The sequence below is a fragment of the Salvia miltiorrhiza genome, chromosome 6 (genome assembly GCF_028751815.1).
Source record: "Salvia miltiorrhiza cultivar Shanhuang (shh) chromosome 6, IMPLAD_Smil_shh, whole genome shotgun sequence".
NCBI lineage: Eukaryota > Viridiplantae > Streptophyta > Magnoliopsida > Lamiales > Lamiaceae > Salvia > Salvia miltiorrhiza.
The window spans coordinates 20,003,933-20,029,481 of record NC_080392.1 but is presented as its reverse complement, the minus strand read 5'-3'; the positions used below and the strand labels follow the sequence as shown (position 1 = coordinate 20,029,481).

General features: G+C 36.0%; 1 protein-coding gene and 1 long non-coding RNA gene across 2 annotated transcripts; both read left to right on the top strand.

Annotated features, from left to right (window-relative positions):
* Positions 1–3,909: 3,909 nt before the first annotated feature.
* LOC130990387 (uncharacterized) lies at positions 3,910–9,709 on the top strand. Its single transcript, XR_009090954.1, has 3 exons — positions 3,910–4,237; positions 4,563–4,599; positions 9,153–9,709. It is a non-coding gene; the product is annotated as an uncharacterized LOC130990387 (long non-coding RNA).
* Positions 9,710–13,682: 3,973 nt separating this feature from the next.
* Positions 13,683–18,384, top strand: LOC130990386 (uncharacterized). The gene is made up of 16 exons (XM_057914626.1): positions 13,683–13,875; positions 13,979–14,104; positions 14,218–14,277; positions 14,975–15,088; positions 15,194–15,281; positions 15,499–15,644; positions 15,732–15,833; positions 16,394–16,465; positions 16,536–16,635; positions 16,710–16,792; positions 17,136–17,213; positions 17,317–17,415; positions 17,502–17,552; positions 17,690–17,746; positions 17,876–17,917; positions 18,045–18,384. Exons 1-16 carry the CDS (start codon positions 13,735–13,737, stop codon positions 18,126–18,128), a joined length of 1,443 nt encoding a protein of 480 aa, XP_057770609.1. The 5' UTR covers positions 13,683–13,734; the 3' UTR covers positions 18,129–18,384.
* Positions 18,385–25,549: the final 7,165 nt, after the last annotated feature.

Here is a 25,549-nt window from a genome sequence, read left to right as displayed (position 1 = left end):
AGAGCAGCGGAACCGAGCAGAGCAGCGGAACCGGGCCCGAGCAGCGAAGTCGTCCTGCCAGAGCAGACTTGATTCCTCTGCGCTTTGCCAGAGCAGAGGAATCGTCCCGGCAGAGCAGACTTGATTCATATGCGCTTTGCCAGAGCAGAGGAATCGTCCCGTCAGAGCAGACTTGATTCCTCTGCGCTTTTCCAGAGCAGAGGAATTTCTCGCTAGGGTTATTTTAGCTTGCTGATCAAGTTTCTTTTGTTTCCTTGTTTTTAAGTTTCCTTGTTTTTACGTTATTTCCTTCTTTAGATTAGGGTTTTAGTTTGCCTATATATATGGCTACATGTGAACGAAAAACCTAACTAATTTTGATATATGATATTTGTGAGTTAATCTCTCTTGAGAACTATGAGTTCTTCCTGAATTTTGCCCAAGCAAATTCAACTTATCGGCGTATCGGCGAGTTCATCATCCCGTCGTGTGTCATTCAACGTCTCCGAGTTGCTGCACCGATCACATCGTTGGGGTCCAGAGATCCGTTCTCTAGGAAACTTCGTAGGTTAGGTCAGGGGTTTTGGGACAACTTCCACCCTTTATCTTTACTTTATTTCTCGTTTTCAAGTCTTCCGCGCGTATTCATTTGTTCAAACCGGTGAAATTCCATATTTACCGGCGAGTTATCATATCAAAGTTGTTACATGAAGGATGAAGACAGATGAAGCATGTATGGGCTATTGTGAGATTCAGAGACCAGAAGTAGTGGTGGAGCGACTGAAGTGGCGGCGGGTGTCGAGATGGCATCAGAGGGTTCTCTACGGCTCTACCCAAATTCAAAATTTAGGTAAAGAAATAAGGAGATAGAAATAGACAGAATGAGAGAGTATCGTGGCCGCGGCGATATGGTCGTGGGTGTGGTGTGGTGGAGAAATAGAGGGTGAAAGAGAGACGAAGATGGCGCGGCAACAGTCGTGATAGGGATTTGCGGAAGGGGGAATTAGGTATGACGTCGACTAGGATATTATAATAGAACTCCCGACTTTAATTTCTTTTCTTTTTTCCAATTTGTTGCCACATCATTGACGGACAACATCCATCGACAACAGCGATCATCGGCTTATCCGTCAGTGGTGACATCAGATTTGCACATCACAGCGGTCTGTCGAAATTCCGACGGAATACTGTCTACCAACGGAATTGGTGTTCGGTGAGATTTCTTGTAGCGTGTGTCTTTATAAGTTTTTATAGTTTTTACTCATTCTATTTCGTCCAGGCACGAAAATTAAGGAAAATGTATATAGAGCATAAAGTAAATATAAATCACTTGTAAAAACAAGGTGTTAAGTAAGCTCAGATTATTTATTTAGGCCGTGTTTGATTTATTAGTCATGTTATGGCAATTTACGCCAACTCAAGGAAAGGAAAAGGGCGGCTGGCGTGTTACGGTATATTAGAATTGTGTTTGATAGGAAATGTTAAAATCGTGTACCATGGTTTATGCGTTTGATAGAGCATGAGTGAATTGTTATTATAAAATAAATAGTCGAACATACCCCCAACATTTTTTAGAAATTCCAGGCGCGACTTAGTTATTGCAGAAAAAAATTGGGGGTTTATTCCCTCCAATCGCAGAACTCACTTCATGAATCTCTAGAAGATGAAAGCCCATATAAAAAGTTCCAATTTGAGCAGAACCCAAGTGGGGGAATTTGAGCTTATTGCCTTTCCATCAATGCACACAACAAGGTGTATCTATCAAAATTCATTAATTTGGTATTCTGCAAAGGCATGTCTGCCATATACACATCTTCGTTGCATCCTAGACTCAAGGGAACATCTATCTGGCTAGAATCCCATTCTTGATCCTCAAGATTTGAAGATGGGAGATTGATGAGGATGGAGGTTTTTGGCTACCTCCATCTCCTGATCTTCTACTGCTGTCCGACCGAAGGAGAAGGGGGGGGTGGCGATTCTCGCTGTTCGCCGTTGGAATAGAGAGGGAGATGGGGCTGTTGACGGTGAGAATCACACAGGCGGCGGCGGTCTTGTTGACCGCTGGCAGTCCAGTGAGAGGAAGAGAGGTAGTTGCGGCCGGTGGAGGTCGAAAGACCTCTGCTAATCGTACGGTGACAGAGCGACGGCGACGCGAATTCACGTCGAGCTGCTGCGCATCGGAGAAGAGAGTGGTCATGAAATTTAGGGATGAGGGTTCTTGAAATTGGAGAATTCTGGAGGACTAACAAATTGAAGGTCAGGGTAGGGAAAGGAGTAGAGTCGGGGCTGGAGAATGGTGGCAGCAGCGGCCGGCGCTGCATGTGCAGTGTGGCCGCAGCCGTTCACGGCGAAGAGAGAGAGAATGGGGAGGGGCGAGAGAGAGAAGAAAAGAAGGGAGACGAGAAAAGGAGGGGTTGGCTGTTGACGGCGATCCTCGGCGACGAGAGAGCTTGCCGGATTTCATGAGGAAGATGAGAATGAGGAGAGATTCATGTTGCAGAGAGAGATCGAAAGCGAGAGAGAAGATCTTCCAGAGAGATGAGGAAGAGAGAGAGAGAGAGAGAGAGAGAGAGAGAGAGAGAGAGAGATAGAGAGATGAATTGGGGCAATTTTGGGAAAGAAAAATAAACTTGCCACTCCAGCTATACTTAGGGGTGGATCGGTACGGTATACCGAAAATTTTTCGTTATACCGTATACCATACCGTAAATTGCGGTATGAGAATTTCCATACCGTTGTCGTACCGTACTTTTCGGTATACCGAAGATTGGCATACCGAAAATTTCGGTATGAGAATTTTCATACCGTTGTCGTACCGATAGTGCGGTATACCATACCGAAAGTCGGTATACCATACCTTACGGTATTACCAAAATTATTGTTATATCGTTTCATGCCTAAATTGCCAAACCATTAACATATACCGTATATTTGTACATATTGAAATTTCATTAAACAAATACAAATAACTTTCTAACAATTAAACTCCACATCTTCAACAAAGCAAAAAAATAATTTACCACTAATATATATATATATATATATATATATATATATATATATAGGGATGGGATCAAGTGAGAATTACATCTTTTTGTGAGAATGGAGAACCAATCACAGCCCTTTATTTGGACATGAACAACGATTGTTCAACATTAAGTCATGAACATCGTTGTTCATGCGTCACATGAACAACGGTGTTCATGAACACCGTTGTTCATGTGCTTATGTTCATGTATTTTATGTATTTGTTCATGGTTCTCCATGAACATCGTTGTTCATATGTTTTTGTTCATGTATTTTATGTATTTGTTCATTGATTCGCACATGAACATCGTTGTTCATCAGTTCACACATGATCCTCTCCCTATATATATATATATATATATATATATATATATATATATATATAATTGATTCCGACGGCATACGGATTTTTTCGGTATATACTATCGGTATATACCGGTGGTATATACCTAAACAACGGTATATACAGGTTTTTCGGCATATACCGCGGTATCGGTATATATCGGTATACCGCGGTATGAGGAAAATGATACCGTTGCCGTACCGAAAATCTTCGGTACGGTACAATACCGTACCGAAATTTTCGGTATACCGAAATTTCGGTATTTTCGGTATTTTTTCGGTACGGTAAGTGCGATATACCGATTTTTCGGTATTTTGCTCCACCCCTAGCTATACTAACCGGAGTCCACCCCCTCACCCATTTCCTTAGTTGAACAGTGAATTAGGCATGGGCTGTTTGGTATGGGTTTTTAACCAGTATTAGCTAATTTAGTACGGAATTGTCCAATGTTTGGTATTCTGTAATAATAATATTGATGATCCGAATTTATCCTACGACCCGGTATTATTAATCCTGATTTCTCAGGATTAATAATACCACCTCCCCCATGGGATAAAATTAAACCAGGTTTGGCGTCATAATTTTTGTCTACCCCTCTGCACAACTTCCAATGATACTCTTTCTACAAGCCCTAATCGCCTCATCTCTCTCATTCTACCATCTCTCTGTATCGTCGTCTCCCTCTCTTTGTTCATCCCAAACCTTTCTTCCATCTTCTTCGTCTGCCCTAATCGCCGCCTCTCCCTCCACCGTGTCTTAATCTGTCGTCGTTAATCGCAGCCATCTCTCGCCAACCAGAACACTCTCTCGCCGCCTGTAAGGTCGAGGACGCTGCTTCCGGCAACTGAACGGCGACGCCAAGCTTGAAGATTATACCTTCCATCTCAGGTTGTATTTCTCCCAAATTGTTGTGAATGTTCCATTTTCATTCCAATTGTTAAGATTTCACATTTCCCATATGTCTAATTCATGGATTATGCACAATTTTTACATTTCACTATAAAGTTAATTGATTTCGAAAATTTTGAAATTGGGGTTCTATTTTTCACAATTTCTCATTTCAATCTACATCCTATTAATATCACGCCACAATGTCAAACAAAAATCCGACCACTGTAATTCTCATATGAGCTGTGGAATATCATATTTTGGTTGGATTTCCACATCGTTTGTTCGCATCTAACTTTTTTTTTAAACACGCGTTGTACGGAAGGGTTGAGAATATCCACTCGAAGGTCAGGAGGTTACATGTGAGTTGCATTTCCTTGTTGTTCACGTTAATTTCTGAATATTCAGCCAATTATTTGTGTCACTGCATTGTGAGAGCTGTGTAGATACATTAATTATGCTTAGGTTTTCGTCGAGATAGCTGCTGTGTGGATGTTTAATTGAATTTGGGTATTGGATTGGTAAACTTTGATGCATTATTCAGGGAGTTTTTTATGTTGTTTGAGCTCCTAAGACGCTGCTTGACCAGTGTTTTCATCGGTGGCTTTATGTTTATCGATTTTTGTATACATCTTTGATGCCTTTCTGCTCTCAAGTTTTCATATTGATGTGTGATGGATTTCCAGGTTTAATTTAATATAGTTTCCTTATGCCTTTCTTTTTGATAGTTGTCATATACTGTTTCTTAGTGAAGTTGTTTCAGTTTTTTTGTTTCGATATGGCTTATTATGATATTTGATGACGAGGTGTTTATTAGTGAAGTAGCAAGATTCATACAATTCTGTTTTTTCGTTTTAATATCCTGTCTTTTTGGGGTGTACTTTCAGTTTATTGGTTTCGATATATAATGTTATGATTTTTGATGACGAGGTGTTTATTACTTTGTTGTAGATTCTTGGCACCTTTCTGTTTCTTATTTTTATCATGACGAGGTGTTTATTAATTTGATATGAGTGTTGACGTCTTCCTATTTTTTACCTTTCCTGGCGTTCTCTCAGTTTAGAGATAAAATAATATACTGAATTCGAACATACTAAATCAGTTGATAGTCTTTCTTTGATTTGATAATTTTATACTAGAGAATATTAATTAATAAAAATAATTTTTATGTGAATCACTAGGATCTGCCATAGCCTGCTTTACCAGTCATTCGTTCGTAAGATGTCCGGTTCGGAGAGTATTTGTGCAGCTGACATGCAATTCATATTATTGCAAGAGATATTAAGATTTCACGTTGTAACACCCCGATTTTCCATAAGATAATATTAGATTATTCTATAGGATATTTGGTGAGATTTGAAAAAATCTGGGATTTATTTAAGCCTAGAATAAATTAGATTTTAGAATAAATATGTCGTTACTCATTTCTCTCATATTTAAAATTTGCATTTACATTTCTTAAGCATTTTCATAGCATTAGCTCAATTGCATTATATTGTTATATTATTTATTTATCCTAAACTTAAAGATATATTTTACCTAAAAGAATTTATTTAGAAATTGTGAAATAAAAATACTTATATATATAATAGATATACAAATATATATTCTTATAAAATTGATTTTATATATAATATAATGTATAGCTAGCATATACATATATATATCTTAAACTGATTATTATATACGTATATATATATATAGCTATACTAAAAAGCCTTAGGTTAATAATTAGTTATATTATATATAATAGCATGTAGTGTGTATATTATAATATATATATATATATGTGCATGGAATGCATGAAATTAACTTAATAAATTTGAAAGTGTACCTACGTGTGCATGCATGGCTATAGTTAGCTATCATATATATAAACGAAAAGTGTATAATAGTTATTGAAAACATAAGAGTTAAATATATATATAAATGCATGGACAAAAATACCATTACGTAGCAATCATGCAAAGTATTGATATATATATTAAGCAGGAATAAGTGTAAGAAGTTGATAAAGTGACTAACCATACCTATGAAGCTACGAAACAAGTGTAGGAATTTAAGAAACAAACCAATCAAACCTACTAACCTATGGATACGTCTATAAATGACTAAGCATAGCTATAAATCACCTATATAAATATGTGGTCGGATGGTTGCAATAAACCACAAAATTATAACGCAGAAATATTAAAAGACAGGAGGTGTCGACCAATAATAGAAAAAAAGGTGGGTTCTATTTCGTCCAAAGTATATTTGAGTTATTAAGCTCTGTTATTGTTAGATAAAAAGTGGTATGTCCATGAAATATTTTCACGTTCTCCCACTGTTTAATGCTCTTATGTTAACAATTGTGGCTTTTAATGGGTCTGACACACCTATTAAAAGTTGTGCGCACTGTCTTAAGGTAGTGGATTGATCCCCACGAGCCTTATAGACGAAATGAGGATTTTGGATTCGCCCTTAATCCGGCTAGATGGTGTAGCTGACGTGGGTTCGTCCCGGGGGTCCCATCTAGTTAATGAACGAATAAATGATTACTTCTCAGGGGTCGCCCAGGGACTACGAATGAAAGGATAAGGGTAGCAGTGGTGTTACGGTATGGCGCGCGCAAATGAATGAAAATATTTTGTGATTATAGAAGTTAAATATTTATTTTTAAAACCTTCTATAATTCACATACATGCATGGACTATCATATGGAAATGATTATTTCAAAAATGCATGACCCACTGGGTACACTAGTACTCAGCCCAAAATTCTTTTAATCTTTTCAGGTCAGTAAGTTGGTGGAGATGGAAGCAGCTGTGGAGGGCTGGCTGCAATATTTTGAAAAAACTATTATAATAAAAAGTCTATTATACATTTTGAGTATGTAAAAATTATAATTAAAGATTATATATATATAGAATGAATGTTTGGTATTATTATTTATTTGTACGCAAATCATTATTTACCGCTCGATGGAGAGTGCATGTAGTCGGCCCCTCTTGGATGCTTGACCAAAGCCCTCATGATCATGTTGTGCTATGCCAATTTCATGAGTGAGCTGGTCGGTCAACTCCTTTAGGCGAGCTAGACTTGGTTACCCCATCATTTACCGCTTTATTAAAATTGTAATTAAATGTCCGATTGTTTAGCCGCACGTATTTGTAGACTGGTTCTAAACCACCAGCGTGCTGAGCCAAACTTTCCGACTTTAATATTAAAAAATATTGCTACTTAAATAAGTTATCTATGTATTATTATTATTATTATTATTATTATTATTATTATTATTATTATTACCCCCTTCTTTCCCGCTTCTTAAATCCAACCCCTAGTCACGTTTCGGCATTCGTGCCTTCCTTCGGGAATTGGGGCGTGACACACATTGTACAAGTGGCATTGTTATGTGCATATTATCGTCGAACTAGGTTAATGAAAAGATGGCGTGTGACATCAAACCTTAAATACGAGATAGTGCATAAATTGCCGGATCAAGAAAAACATTTACACCATCTAATAGGTCTTAACGATGTTGATTGTATTGCAAACCTTCGTATGGACCGTAGGTCTTTTGCTAAGCTTTGTTTTATTTTGCGTGAGCGGGGGGGTTTGGTTGATGGTCGATTTGTAACAGTAGAAGAACAAGTAGCAATGTTCTTGTCCGTGTTGGCCCACCATAAAAAAAATAGGGTAGTTCGTTTTGACTTCTGGAGATTTGGACAAACAATCTCGCACTACGTACATGCTGTACTAGGGGCGATTATTCAGAATCATGAACTCTTCTAGCCAAACCCGAAGCTGTTCCTGCGGATTTCACTGATCCGCGGTGGCGGTGGTTCAAGGTACACATAGCAAGAACCATATTTTATTTATTAAATAATTTTCGTATTTACATTGGTGTTTGTACTAATGTAATCTAAATTCTTACAAAGGACTGTCTAGGGGCCTTAAACGGCACGTATGTCAGTGTCATGGTTGCTAATGACGAGAAACCCCGGTATAGGACAAGGAAAGGCCATATTTCAACGAATGTGCTAGGTGTTTGTGATCGAAATTTGAATTTCAGTTACATTCTCACCGGTTGGGAAGGATCGGCTGCAGACTCTAGAATCTTACGAGACGCCATTAGTAGACCTCATGGTCTAAGGGTTCCAAAGTACATTCATGAATTATGTTTAGTTAATGCATTACTTATAATTTAAAGATATACTGTAAGCATTACTTAATTTTTCTATGATATATTTATATTGATAGGGAAATACTACTTGTGTGACAACGGATATGCAAATAGCGAGGGTTTCCTAACGCCGTTCAAAGGCGTTAGGTACCATTTAAAAGAGTGGGGTCCAAACAATGCACGACCACAAAACAAGGAAGAACTTTACAACTTGAGACATAGTAAGGCAAGGAATGCAATTGAGAGAGCTTTCGTATTTTGAAGATGAGATGGGCTATTCTTAGATCACCCTCGTTTTATCCAATTCGAGTACAAAATAGGCTAATAATGGCTGCCTTCTTGCTCAATATTTTTTGTCGGATGGAGATGTCGGTTGACCCTATAGAACAACAGCTAGATTCCATGCCTCAAGATAACGATGCAACCTTAGATCAAGCGACGGATGAATTCATAGACCATGTTGAGAGTTCTCCCCAATGGAACGCGGCAAGGAATACCCTAGCCGAATCCATGTGGATGCAATATGTGTCTAATAATTAGGTTTGTTCCTCTATATCATTCATACTTGTTTATTAATATGAGTTTTAATATTGTTGTTCTTGTTATGTGAGGTTGCTGCCACGTTTATTATGATTTTGGTAAAACTTCCGTTTATGCATAGGGCAATGAAAACTGCCAATTCTTGTTGTTGCGATTGATGTTTTGATTTTTATTTTGATTCCAATTTTTGACTGTTGATTCTTTAAACAGTGTAGATGGCTGTTGCGTCGGAGGTGTCAACGCCAAATCCACCCTGTAGTTGTGGCAACGGCATTATGAATCTCAAATGCGCCGGTGTTGGATCACAGAACCCCGGACGTTTGTACTACAAGTGTCCAACGGGTGGGAATCATTGGGACGGTTTTCATTGGTATGACGAGTACCATGGGCTTCGCGCAAGAAATGTGCAGTCGGCCGCCGAGTCTTCTCGAAGCCAAGAGTTCGGCGACGTTACTTCGACACAGCCCTTACCACAATCGAATTCCAACAGCGTGGGATTGCCGGTTATGGGATTGAAGGCGACCGTTGGGATATTTGAGCTCTTTTGCGCCCTACTTTGTTTCACATTAGCCGTGCTTATTATTGGAATTTTGGTTGGCAAATTCATGTGAAGGTGTCATATGTTGATACCTCCTAGCAGTGTCCATCATACTTTGTTTTAGTTTTGGTTTATGTAGCTATACGTTATTTTTGATTTTGGTATCATACCTATTCTCGAACAAGATATTGGATTATCATTAATGCTAATTTGGTTGTTGACTCCTTCATTTGTGGAACCCAACAAAAAATTGAAGTCAATTATGATATGTTGTATGTTACAAATAAAATAGAGTGAACTTATTATTAAGTTCTCGAGGTTCAAGGATGCTACACAATACTCCAAATCTTGAAAATGAAGTCATTGTACAAATAAAAAAATTATTTCGATTATGAAGAAAAGGTGGAAACCACTATTTTCGAAATTAATTATGTGAATTCCAAGACTTGTATTAATTCTTATTTTCACCAAAAAAACAGTCAAACACACCATAATTAATTTTTGAATATTTCCAATGTAAACTAATTTTGCATTTGTCATGACAAAGGCCAATTTAAAATGAATTCCCAACCACCAAATTATTTATAGCTTTGGCCAAATGACGCAAACCTCATCTATAAAAGGTTATTGAGATATTCTCAATGACAAACACCTATTCATAAGAAGAGTACCATTTTTAGTAGTAAATCTCGTGTGAATTTTTGCTTCCTATCTCACCATGACTTTCCCACCGGTAGGCTCTCAAGCGTTATACCTTTATCCTTGCAAGTGGGATTCGAGCAAGGATAAATTACTCTTAGCTTGTCTCATCGAAAAAATAGAGGAATGTCGGCCTTCACCACCCCATTTATCCCCACACGTTCTAATGCACGCGATGATGACTTTAAACTCCAAACTCAATGTGGATGTGTCATTGGATGAAGTAGAGGGGCGCGTGGCCTTTCTTCAAGATCGCTACGTCTCGTTCAAGTATTTGTGTAACCGTAAGGATACTCGATACGATGAGAATGACAATGTCGTATACTCCGTCGATGAAGTTTGGGAACGTTTATTTAAGGTATATTCTTGGTTCCGTTATAATATACTTCAAGTCTAGCATTATAATTCTAATATGTGATTACTTCCCTTCACCTATAATTTTATTGTAGGAAAATGCGCTCCTTAGAGCTTACTACCATGCCGGTGAGCCGGAATTCTTACAAATGTGCGGTTTATTTGGGATGTACGATGTGAAGACCGAGCTTTCTCATACTCTCATATTGATCGAGGACTCTTCAACCGTAAAGAAAGAAGCCGGATCAAGCGACGACGAGGTAACGTTGTCGATACCCAAACCCGTTTGTAGAAAGCTATTCGTCGACGACGCGTCATCTAGCATTGCACCGGCCGGTGGGAACCCGAGCAAGATGTCCACAACTTTTTCGTGGAATTCTCTTAAAAATAAATTCAAGCGGCCCGCTTCGCACGCGGCGAAGAGGAACGACGATGGACAGCCATCAACTACATACGGCGGCAGCTTGTGTGCGTCGTCTTCGCCTTTCAAGTAGTGCGCGCTACCGCTTTGCTCCCGCTGCTGCCCTCGGACGGCGTTTGTTAATTTAAGTTGCTGTTGTTTGTTTTTTCACTTCCAATTTCAAATTTGTCGGCGTTGTTTCTCATTGCTGCTACTATGTTGAACTTTTTCATTTCCATTTTATCATATAAATTTTAAAAAAATGAGTGGAGCTCATATAACTGGAGGTTTCTCCTTACGCCATGAACTTGGATATCAAAACCAATATCAAAACAAATATGCCAAGGCAAATAAACAAAATGCAAATATTCATGACCTCCTAACACCAATAACATCCAACAATATCACCAAAAGATCAAACCAAACCAACATAGCTGGAGCGAAATATAGTAGGTAGCAATTAGATTGAAGAGTGCAACTAAGCTTTTCAAAAGCAAGCAAAAAAAAAAAACAGAGACCAGCAAAGTCTTAGACCGAACGTCATATGAAGCGGCATCGCAAAAAAGTTTCCAAGCAGCGTAGCATACCGCGCTTCTACTTACTCTTCCTTGAGAGCAAGTATACCACGTAGTCTGCCTTCTCATCATCCGGTAAGCTCAAAAACACGTCAAGAATCTTATCCTCCGTAGCAAGCATGTTGCAAACATCGAACCTATCGATCTGTGAAAGCCCTGGTATAGCACTTAATATTCCGTTAACCTCCCTCCGCGCCTTTGACATGTCGAAATCGAATCCCATCCTACTTGAGATAGTCTCAAGCCTACTCTCCGTGCCCCGACCAATTTCATGCAACGCATGAAAGAATTTTTCATCGAACCCATCGCTACGACGCCGCTTCTTGCCGGCTGCTGGAGCCACAGTTGGCGCCGGTACGCTCTCGGCTTGTCCTTGGGTTTGGCTAGCGTTGTCCGTTGAAAAGTCATTTTCGAATATGTCTTCGAGCTGGACATTATAGTCGCCATTTTCGTTGAGGTCGCTGAGGTCAATTTTGTGATACATGTCGTGTGCGGCCTCCATGAGGTCCTCCGCCTCATCTCCCGTAGCCCTATCCTTTCCGAATATAATTTTCCAATCCTCAAGATAAGGCCAACTCTTGTAGCGGAAGTTGGCCACCTTGCTATCTGCCTTCATAATTGAAACAAATTATAATGAGTTTAGTAAAATCTTTGACTATAGAGATCAAAGCAACAATGTGATTTGTTGCTGTAGTAAAAGTTCGATTGAAAATAAACCAACAACTTCATCCATTCTACAATTATTTGAAACATCCATTGGATAAAGGGGAACATAAACTGTCGTAGAATGTAGTATGAAACCTAATATTGAGTTCATGGTACTTACATTCACAAAGTGCTCCCATTGTTCGTCGTCGCAATCGATCATATGCTTCCCGTTAACGTTGAAGCCGACACCGCTGACTTTGAGGATATTCCACAATAAATAGTATGTCTTCTTCCACGTCATAACTTTCGAGTTGATGTGCGGCATCCCCTTCAAGTCCGTGTTCGGAAATTCTTTCTTCAAGCCCTCCTCTAACTTGCTCAAATATCCACCGCGAAATCCGTTGTCGGATTTCCACCCTTGAGCGACGAGCTCCTTCAAAGAGGCGATGAGCACTTCTTCCTCGCGAACGGACCAAGTACGTCGCTTTTGGTCAGCCTTGGTAGCTCGGGCAGTTCGAGTTGTTCCTGTGGTGGCTGAGAAGCGAATCACATCATATATATGTTCAAATCAACATAACAAATGCTGGAAAAAAAAAAACTAGCGAAGGTGATGTACAAGAGCTGTGAATGAATCCAACATGTTCATATCATTATTGCAACGCCTAAAAAATGTATGATAAACACGGAGCACATACATCACGGCATTCCTATAATGAAGACGAACAACTAAAAATTGAAGCTCAAGTAATGAAACAGTATTGTTTTCATTTATTTTCTGATACAAAGTCATTGGCATCGGAAAATAGCCTACAATAACAACGATGATGATAGAGTACTGCCATATGCTCTGTCAAAGCAACAAGTATGAAATGTATTAAATCCATGGCGGAAAAAAATATCGGAGAGAATAGGCTCACCGAAACGCAACTTACCGTGTGTTGACTGACTCATGTTGTGATCTATTCTTTTCTGCCGGTGCTATCTTCAACAGTCGACGACGGGTGTATTCCTTGCTGGATTTCGGAGTTGCTTGTGCTGTGTGTGACGGTTCCTCTTCTTCTCGCGTGCTGTAGGTTAGCCGAAAGGAGGTAGTGGGAATATGGAGGAGTGTTTTGATCTTAATTATTGAGGACAAGGGTGGAATTTTCGAAAATATTAGAGGGTACTTTTGTCTGTTTATATGTTTATTCAAACTAATGATGACAATACCAAACACTAGTTAGGATTATTTTTCCATGATAGCAAACAACACACCTTGTCTAATAATCTGTCAAAATCCACACTAATAATTCTGGTTATAAATTATCCCACTTAATCCTATATTGAAAACCAGTAAAAGTAAGTTGAACACATAAATTAAAAAATAGAGACCCTAATTACTTTTATTTTTGGAGGACAAACAAAAATGGAAAATGTGCTATTATTGGCCAAGATAGTAGTATTTCTTTTTCCCATTTTATTTTATTTATCTGAAAAACCCACAACCCGACAAAAATTTATCTTAAACCCTCCCGAAAAAAGACCGAGACCATTTTATCATTGCTCTGCTACTCTGCCTCCTCAAAACCACACTGCAAGATGAACACATGTTTCCCGCGGTTTCTTCTCCAAGCTGAGTTCCTCTCAAGAATCTCACTTCCGCCAAAAAATTGTGCTTATGTTCTTCTCTCCAACCGGAAAAGAAGATATTGCGCGATTGTCCTCTCGTTGTCTGCCAAGGTGAATATATATTTTTGTTTTCGCTAAGTCAGTAGCGGTGATACTATAGGCGCAGTGGATTTCATCGGTTTTATTATTGAATGTGTGGAATTTTGTTGAGCAGCCAACTAAGGAAACGCTGGTGGTAGTAGGCGGCGGAGCGGCCGGCATTTATGGAGCGATTAGAGCGAAAACGGTTGCGCCTGACCTCAATGTTGTTGTTATGGAGAAAGGAAAGCCGTTATCCAAGGTTTTGTGTTTGCGGTGATTGCTTACACAAGTTTATTTTATTGTTGTTGTTCGAGGAATTAAAAATTTATCTTCCTTTGTTCTTATCTTGGAATGGATTTTGCATTTTCCCAGGTTAAGATTTCTGGTGGTGGTCGATGTAATGTGACAAATGGCTCTTACACTGATAATGTGGTAAGGGTTCTTGTCTTCTTATTATGTTGCAATTTCATTAGACAGTAAAATGGTTGAAACTGCATATTTGAATGTGGAAATCGGAGCAGGCACACACACACACACGCATATTAAGTAGCTTCATAAGTTTGTAAAAGGTTCCTCCTGCATCTGGATGGGATTCTGCCAGCCGTATACGTGCCAGTCCTTGTCATTTGTTTGTTTTGATGCCGACATGCTCAAAATTTGTGTTTCATCTTATGAACTAATTGAGCTACAAGTTTATTTTGAAGTTTTTCTGATGTTCAAGCTTGAGTTATCGTTCATCCGGTTTGCACTCCTTTCCTATTAAATGCTCTGTCTTTAAATTTCATGTTTGGAATTCCTACGCCAGGGCAGCTGCAGTAGACTACGAGTACACAATCCTTCTCTTTTAAAACTATCACGATCTAGCTATTAGTTGGCAAAATCTAAAATGGTCATACTTAGGATGGAAAAGTATAAGCCCCAACTGAAAATTTCAACATTTGAGTTTATTTTGGCTTTGATTGGATAAAACTGTTTTTTTACATAAACAATTAAAACATGTATATAGTCGTCATATGAGTATTCCTAGGTCTAGCTATCATTTGATGGTTCTTGAGAAATGCTAAAGTTTCATTTTGGGTATTAATTATGTTTGAGCCGTCTCAAGTGCTGTTGCTGACAATTGGCATAGGTTTTGGCAGGAAACTATCCAAGAGGCAATAAAGAATTGCGAGGATCATTTTTCAATGTGCATGGCCCAAATGATACCATGTCATGGTTTTCAGATCGTGGAGTTGAACTAAAGGCAGTTTCAAATTTCCAGTTCTCATATAAAAGTTATTTTATTCTAGAATAGGAATATCTGTCCCATACATGTGTCTTCTGGATTGACTTTTACGTTGTCCTTCAGACTGAACTTGACGGAAGAGTATTTCCAGTCACTGACAGCTCATCTACTATTATAGACTGCCTAATGTCTGAAGCGAGGAGGAGAGGGGGTAGGTATTCTGGCTAATGCTTGCTAATCTTTTGTCAGGATAATTTTATGATTTAGTTTAGATGATATCAATTACTGTTCCAAAAATTGAAAATGGTTTTCTACCATTGCTATGTTTAATAACCATGTGATAGAGCCAGAATGCTTGAGCGCATAACTTGTGCTTTTCCATGATCATAATATACCTGAAGTTGGTGCTGACTGCTTCTTTCTATCAGTTGTTCTGGAGACTGGTAAAACTGTTACAAGTGTGTCAGCAATTGATGGTTGCAAATTCTCTATCAAAGTAGAAAAACGCACAGTTGATTATGTTGAGTATGCTGAAGCGAATTACTTAATGATTGCTAGTGGTAGTAGTGAGCAGGTTGCATCCAATTTCAGTTGTCGTGCTCATTGTTCCTTCCCTTCCGCTCCACGCTTGTGATCTTAACCTGTGTCCATACCTTTTCAGGGCTACAAACTTGCTGCACAACTTGGTCATTCTATTGTGAAGCCTGTACCCAGTCTATTCACTTTCAAGATTGATGATTTTCAGTTAGTAGAATTGTCTGGGGTAATTCTCCTGCCGATATTTTAGAATAAGCCTCTGATTATCTTCAGAATTCGGAATATATGCTCTTTGCTTGTTGCAGCATAGAGTTCTTAAAGAAGCAAAAACCAATTCTGATTTGTGGGTTTGCCTTCAGGTTAAGGCTAGACATCTTTTGAATTGATTAGGATCACTTTCCAAATGTGATCCTACCTGTTCAAAGAGCATCTTCATGGCTTCTCATTCACAATTTTACTTTCATTTATATAAAAGGAACTTTGTATTGTCCTTAATTATTTCCCACTCATCTTTCAAGCATCCACTTTACTAAGCTCACCATTCATAGTTTCAAATCACATAACTGGATTTACGCGGACCTTATATGTTTCTTTTCAATTCTAAGGATCCTTACTGCATCTCCTGTGCCTGTCTACTTGCTATCCTTTTTTCTTGTCTAGAAAAAAATTTAATCACATTCTTCTCTAAACTTCATAACTCATTGAATAAACTATCTAAATTTCAATGCATATATTGTTGTTTCTCTTTAGTGGTAACTGTTCTTCTATTCTCTTCCTGATACTCAGGTTACATTCCCTAAGGTGAAAGCACAATTGAAGCTGGAAACTGTTCAGAAGAGCATACCCGCACTCACACAGGCAAGAATTTTGTTGGCAGCTATGTAGCATTTAAATAGGATAGAGACTGATCTTGATTTTCAAATAAAAGGTTGGGCCAGTGTTGGTAACACACTGGGGCTTTAGTGGGCCAGTAATTCTTCGATTGTCGGCCTGGGGAGCTCGTGATCTCTCAGATTCTAATTATAAAGGTTAGAAGAGCTTTGTTCGTCTACCTTTCCCTTTGTTTCATTATCTTCTTAACGGTTGAATAACGCTCATCCAGGCACACTTCTTCTGGATTTTGTTCCTGATTTTAATGTAGAAGGTTTGAAGTCACTTCTTATTGAACACAAAAATAAGTTTGCGGTAATTGTTATGACCTAAGTTCTTCTCTTAAATACTTTAGTTTGTTTCTTAATTAAGTTATGCTTCTTAGCTGTTAAGACTTAGAATTCTCCTCTAGAATGAAAGAAAGCAGTCTCAAGTCACAAAACAAAGTGATGACTGTGATAATATACAAACACCAGTAATCAAGATATGTACTGCATTATAAACAGCAAGCATCAGATTTTCTCAAAAGACCATTTCACCCTACTGTTAATACAATTTATTTCAGGAAGTGATGACTGTGTTTTTACATAGTGACGGTTAAAGTCCATCAGCTGTTCGTGTTATTTTCTGTATCTAATTTTTCTCTCTGCATCTACAGAAACAAAAAGTTGTCAATTCATTTCCTTCAGAACTTGGCCTTGTGAAAAGATTCTGGAGATATATTTTAGAACGTGAGGTTGAGCGGCCATCCCACTGAAACATGTTTTGTTGTTGTTTCTTTTTGTTGGGTATATTTTTTATTGGTGGTGGTGGTGATTGACCTCTGTTTTCTCTGAAAGGGTTTGGATGGGGATCTTTTATGGGCGTATGTATCCAACAACTCCTTAATATCAATTGCTTATCATCTGAAAAACTGTTCCTTCAGAGTGAAGGGAAAGGTATACTAATAATTTTTTCTTCTATGATTATGCCTTTTTCATTTTCTATTTGTATTCATTGAATTTGTACTCGTAATAAAATGTAGGGTCAATTCAAGGATGAGTTTGTCACTGCTGGAGGTGTTCCATTGTCTGAGGTACTATATTTCTCTCTCTCTCTCTCTCTCTTCTTTGTTGTTTCTCTGTGCTTTTAAGTGTGTTCAGCTGTATATATTGCTGTGGATATATGTGATCGTGGATTTTTTTTTCTTTCCTAAAACCGGGCTTTTTTCAGATATCTCTGAACACCATGCAGAGCCGAATCCAGTCACATCTATTCTTTGCCGGGGAGGTATTATTGCTTTACATGGCGTCACTTTGGTATCGTTTTAGGAGTGAACTGGACGTGATATATACAACTAGATTCTTGTATTTTGTCAGGTTTGAGTCATTATTTTGCTTATGAGAGCTAACTTTGTAGGTATTAAATATTGACGGCATAACTGGAGGCTTCAATTTCCAGGTACCTGTGTTCATGTCTCTTTTGCACGTGTTCTTTTCTTTTAGGGCTTGTTTACTTGAAGGATCTATAATTTGGTGGATATATGCCTCCTTCCTCAAGTTTTATGCAATCTTGATTTTTGTCGCAGAACGCTTGGTCGGGTGGATACATAGCTGGAACAAGCATTGGTAACCTTGCGACAGCTGCTAGTGTGGAGGAAGAAGCTGTCTGAAAAGAAAAAAAAATCAAATAAAATCGTTATCTTGCATCATCTGGGTCTCAGTGTTTGCCTATGCACATTTCACACATTTTTCCATGTGAGGCCACATCATTGAGGATCCAAGTGATACGTAACGTGGTATGTATATGAGATCAAACAAGTTGTGGCTGTTGTCAAAAAGTAGAATAGTGTTTAAATAATTTGCATTTTTGGGCTTGTTTGTTGTTGGACAGTCTACCCTATAATGTTTCACTTTCTTTTCTTTTTAGTTGTTGCATATCTTATAATTAAGGGCGTGTTTTGTAGCCAAGTAGAGGGCATATTGCAATCCAAACTTGGGTATTTTATTAATTTGGTAGCCATTTGTCGGAACACTGAGGCCCGCTCTTAAAAGACGGCCCGCACCAAAAGTATTTTATTAAAAGACGTAATTGAAGCCCGGGGTCACCCTAGGTTCTATTTCCAGGTGTGCTACAGTGGTAGCTGCTATTTTGACGTGTACAATTTTACCCATTATTTCAAAAAAAAAAATAAAAAAATCAAACTTTCATTTTTCTCTCTCGTTTTTGGTTCTGCTCGACGAACCTGTGTTCTTCGCAGAGGGACGAACAAGAAGCAAAGTCACAGATCCTTGTCTATAGGTAAGACTCACAACATCAATGTATGTGAATTTTCTTGGATAAACCTTCGCTGATTTTTTTTTTTTTTTTTTGAATCAAAACCCCCAAAATTTTTTACTTTTTTTTTTTTTTTTTTGGTTTTGAGCATTCAGAAGCCCCAATTTCTCAAACACACCAATTTGGAAATGTGGTGGCGCAATTTTCACAAACACGATGAGGAGTGCATGTGGGTATTTGTTGACTCAATTTTGTGTTAATTATTTGTTGTATTTCGTTGTGCACGCAGCTGCCTCATCCGGGCGCAGGATAGCAAAGCCGCCATATCGTTTCTTTGGTTTCTAAAAACTGGAAGGCTTCAATTGTTAAAAAAGGGTATTCTGGTAATTTACAAAAAATAAATCAGGGACATAATAATAAATTCACAGACTTTTCACTTTCTTGAGAAAGACTACCAAATATCCCCCATGGGTAGGGCTGTCTAAATGGTTATCGGGTTTTGGGTATTCAATTAACCGAACCGAAATTCCCGGGTTTGGGTATCCAATAACCGAAAATTTCGGGTAATGGATCGATTTCGGTTATTGTTTTTTTGGAAATTTCGGTTATCGGTTAACCCGAAAAACCGATCGGGTTAACCGAATAACCGAAAATTATTTTATTAATTATTTAATATATATATTATCAATATATCATATATAATATATTATATATTTGTAAATTAATATATAAATATATTTGTAAATTATTATATATATTATATATAATATATTTGTAAATTATATTTGTAAATTTACATATATATATATATATATATTATATTTACAAATATATTATATATTTGTAAATTTACATATATATTATATATTTGTAAATTATTTAATATATATATTATATATTTGTAAATATATATTATGTATTTGTAATTTCTTTTAGAGTAGATAGAGCAAAAATTATTTGAATTTTATTTTTTAAATGGGTATTTCGGATATCCAAATAACCCAATTGGTTAACCGAAGCGGGTATTGGGTAACCGAACTTCTAAAACGGTTCGGGAACGGTTATTGAAATTTGGCAATTTCGGGTTCGGATAACCAAAAATTCGGGTACGGGTAACCGAACCCGAACCGATCGCCAGCCCTACCCATGGGTTTACTTATTTTTTTCAGTATCTACCGAACATCATTCCCCGGCTAGTAATCTGGCATCACCCAATGAAACGTGGCTGGACTTTAGCATTATGGACTAAACTATAGTCGGAAAATTATCACTTTCATTTTAGTATATGACATCACTTTCTCTTTTTAACCACAACTACTCATTTTTTACATAATCCACAATCAATTCAACCACAACCATTCATTTCACTCAATACATTATCTATCAATTTTTATTTTTATTTTTGAATCTGTGTTATTCCATATGTGATACTTTTTACAGGACGGAGGAAGTATTAGATAACAAGTTGTTTCCGTGACATTGGTCATGGTGAAAGATGTCACGTCAACTTTTCGATTACTAATGAATTTTTTTTTAAAAAAAATATGATGTTATTATAACATTTTAAAGATGTGTTAAAATTGTAAGACAAGTGAGAATTTATACATTAATTGAGAAATGACAATTAATCAAATAATTAACTCAATAAATTTTTCCCTAAAAAGAACTAGACAATTGATTTTTCTCATTTTGTATGTTGATTCATATGCTAGGGCTCTTATCACGTGTTGTTGAAAATGGATGCAGAAATTAATAAAATAATTGTGTGACGCCCAGAAGATGGGAATGAAAATGGATAAGCATGCATCGCAAACCCAATCCTCAAGTCAACCATATCAGTTGATTCAGTTCAACTATTAGTTACTAGGGTTAATTGCCGCTAAATTCAAAAGCTTTTAAAAAATTCGCGATATTCTCACCAACTTCAAAATCGGCGTATAAATACACGAATTGAGAATTCGTTCTTAATGTTCCCAAAATTATTAACTCCGGCGAAATGAGGTGGCAATCACTGAATATGTGTCAAATACATGCCAATTAGGTATTACATGTCATTTTTTTAATAATCTTATTTTAATAAAATATAATAATTTATTAATAAATTAATTTACAAAAAAAATAAAAAAATCCTACCCCCTCTCCAACCCTCGACCACCTAATCCCCCTCTCCCCTCTCTCATCACCGCACCACCACCGCGCCGCCGTCGTTCGTCTGCCCAGGGAAATGCCACCGCGCCGTCGTCGTTCGTGGATGCGGCGTCGTTTTCGTGGGATGGAAGGGCTCGGTGGCGGCGGGAGAAGGAGGAGACCAGGAGGGTGAGGTGACGCTTGGAGGTGGTCGGGGAGGCCGGAATCTCTGTGGGAATTCGATTGTGATGAGCTTGATTTTGAAGCCGGAATCTTGGGCCTTCTTCACTGGGTCGGAAAAGGCAGGGGTGGAGATGATGGTGGCTAGGGTGCGATTTCGAAAACTGCATTGTTGCTCCCTCCTTCTTCTTGTTGCTCGAATCCTTGATTTTCCATTGTTGTTGCTCGAATCGTGAGCAACGGCGGCGGGGGTGTTCTGGTCTAGCTGGGAAGCTTAGATCGAGAGAGGAGAGAGGGGAGAGGGGAGAGAGTAGAAAGGAGAGGGAGACCAGAGACGAGGGAGGCTGCGATTTGGGGCCTAGATTCAGGGAGGGAGGCCGCGATTCAGGGCAGATAGGGGCTTCGCCATCCGAGCTTGAAGCTCTCGCCGGCGACCTGGAAATCACAGCCCCAATTTTGCTTTTTTTTTTTTTTAATTGTGGTTGGAAATCAAAACGACGTCGTATTGGTTTAAAAAAAACGACGCCGTTTTCTTGCACCGCCGACTATGCCACGCTGTATTTACGGTAGTCCACGTCACCTTCAATTTGGGGTTTTTTACTTAATTTGGGAACATTAAGAACGAATTTTCAATTCGTGTATTTATACGCCGATTTTGAAGTTGGTGAGAATATCGCGAATTTTTTAAAAGCTTTTGAATTTAGCGGCAATTAACCCTAGTTACTAATACTAAATAAGTTTGAATTTATTATTATTATTATTATTATTATTATTATTATTATTATTATTATTATTATTATTATTATTATTATTATTATTATTATTATTATTTTCCCACCTTTACGTGGATTGTGGGTAATATGGTATAGAAGTTTCATCTGCCTGTGAGTTGCTTATTTGATTAAATATTAGATACCTCTAATAATTATTAATATATATATAGGGTGCGGTTATAGTGAGAACCACACTTATCGTGAGAACATAAGAACCATTCAAATCAATGCATCTACTATATAAATTAATGCATTCGCTATTAAATTTAATGCATCCGAAAATAATAAATTTTTTGCTCCCTTCAGGATTCGAACCCAGGATATGCATTCATCCACCAAGATGATGCATCCACCGTAGATCTTGATGATCGAATGGTTTAAAATGGTTCTCTGTTCTAATTTTATTTAGTGGTTCTTATTTGAACCTCTCCCTATATATATATATATATATGTATATATATATATATAATAATCTCCTGCGTGCGATTAATTTTTATTAAATTCGACAAAATTAATTAATTACTTCAAATAAATTAATATTGTGTTATCCAATTAGTCTAGTAAAATGTTATATAGTTCTTTTTTATCATAAATTTATTTGACTAACTAATTAATTAATTAGACAAATTAAATTCAAGATGAAATACTATACATAATTATTTATACAAGTTTTATTCAAGGTGGATTATGATTATAAAGCAATGTGGGATAGGAGTTGTGAGGAAATAAAGAATGAAGGATAAAAATAAGAATTAAGGATAATTGAGATAAATATAAAGCAATGTGGGATAGGAGTATTTTTTTTCATTTTTAACTTCTATGTTTTACCTTTTCATAATATCAATTTTTATTATTGTGAATTATTCACTCTTATTTTTAATTTCAATATTCAATTCAAATACATTCAATTAAGATTAATATTTTATTATATTTATAATTATGATAATTAAGTTGTTATCGGTTTTATATGAATATAGAAATATAAAAACGTCTCTCGCGTATCGTACAGTGTAAAAATGCTAGAGTATGTCTTTGAGTAATAAACCTAAATATCTAATATTACAAATTATCCTGTTTTAAAAAAAAATATATTACAAATTATTCAAACTTGTTCAAATTTATTTATATAAATTACTATAATAATTAGTAATTGGTCTTCATAATGATCCAAATTCATTTTAATTGCCGTTGTCACTATTTATGAATGAGATGGTCTTGGGTACAACCCGGTGTACCGTACAATCGGGTTGCACCCCTTACTTAGGCCCTGATCCGAACTCGTATTCTGACTTGAACTTTATAAATAACACTATTTTGGGTGTGGATCAACCCGATTGTACAGTACACCCGATTGTACCCAATGTTTTTGTGTTTATGAATTGAAAGAAAAAAAAAAAACGTATTAATCAAACTTTTAACACTAAAATAGTAACAGTTATAACTATTCGAATTCAAACCATACATACAAATTATACATTCAAAACCTATACGCAATTTCATAGTTTAATTTTATAGAATAATCAACATATTAATTGATTTAATTACTTTATGTAAGCTAATATATTCAATATTTTAAATTTTAATTCGGTATCATTGATAGAGTATACTTACAAAACTTGATCTGCTTTATGTAAACTAATGTACTGTGTTATATTTTAATAGAATGACCAAAATTGATTTGAGATTCAAATTGTATCATTTTATTTAGATTTTTAATTTGTGAAGTCTAATAAAAAAATTGATGTGTAATTTAAAATCTGGTTAAAAGATTACAAAATATATTATTCAATTTAGATGTTTAAATTGTAAAGCTTTATGAAAAATAATTTGGGACTCAAAATTTATTTAATAAATATTGCATAAAGTGTATACTTTAGTTTTGGTTATGAGCTGGAAAATGTGTCATAAAAATCAATATGAGATTCAAATGGTATCTTTTTTACTTTAATAATCAACTACTATTTTACATTTGTTAAAATATCGTGAAGGTAAATGTTGAATTATAGAATTAATATAATATAAATAACATAACTAAAATGTAATTTATTAATTTATTATTTTAATATATTTTCTCATATTATTCAATAAGCTTAATTATTGGCCAAAGTAATATTAGATAAATTAAATTAATTTTTAACAAAAATATAACTATTTATTTGACCAACTAAAAGTTAATTAACCAAATTAAATTTGGTGTTGCAAATATATAAAGGATGAAATACTACACACAAGAATTTATATAAGTGTTAGTTAAGATGAAGTTTGATTAAAAATCAAGATGTGGGATAAGAGATGTGACTTGTGAAAAAAAAGGAACAAAATGAAGGAGAATATATATATTTCAAAATGCATGAATTTTAGAATGCCACATAAATAAATTTGGGTTTTCCTATTACAAAAAAGATTGCAATAAATTTACATTAGCATGAACTTTGACTAATCAATATTTAATTAATAATTATAGCAATATTAATATAATCGATACATTTCATATTCCCATATATTTTGTATTGATTTGGATTGACCATATGCTTCTTTATTATTAGTATTTTCAAATTTATATGCATTTTATATAAAGATGAATTACTTCATTAAAAATAATGGTTAAATATAATGTAAATATTATTGTTATTTGTTAAATAAAAAATATAGTGCAAAAAATTAAAAATTACATTATTATATATATAATGGATATGAATTTTCCAGATTTATATGCATCTTGTATAAATGCACATTTATATTGCCTAGGTAATGGCTAAATATTTAAGGAAAGTAAAACAATTATATATATATATATATATATATATATACTAATCAATTGGATTAATAATAATTATTTAAAACATAAAATGTAGTATTTAGAAAAAAGAGAATGGAAGAATATGAGAGTACCACCTAGGATAGAGAATGGTGGTGAGCTCTCCACTCCGGCGTGCGATTAATTTTTATGAAATTTATAAAATTAACGATCTCAATAAAAATTTATGAAATATTAGAATAAAAACAAATATCTAAAACAAAAAAGATAACGCTAACGAATGCTAAACGTGAGTGGTGCTCACATAAGGAGCTCACATAAAGTATGTAGCATATAACATTTGTCGATATATATATATATATATATATATATATATATATATATATATATATATATATATATGGGTGGGCTACCGTGAGAGCACATCTTAAAATAAGAAATAAGATCAATTTTTAATGTATGAATTTTATGTAGAACACGTATGAATTCGCTGTATAAAGATATGAATTATGAAAATAAATTTTTGCTACCTTTAGGATTCGAACTCAGGACCATAAATCCATCCAACATGATTATGAATCAACCGTAGATCTTGATGATCTAAGTGCTGAAAATGATTCTTATTTTATATCTTAAGAAATGCTCTTATTTTAGCCCTTTCATATATATATATATATATATATATATATATATATATATATATATATATATATATATATATATATAGGGGAAGGCTAAAATAAAAATGCTTCTTAAAATATAAATTATGAACCATTTTCAGCCCTTAGATCATCAAGATATACGGTTGATTCATCACCTTGTTGGATAAATTCATGGTCCTGAGTTCGAATCCCAAAGGTAGCAAAAAATTATTTTTCGCAATTCATACCTTTATACAGTTTATTCATGCGTGTTATACATAAAATTCATGCATTTTTTCTGGTTCGTAATTCTTAAAATAAGGGTGGTTTATTGAAT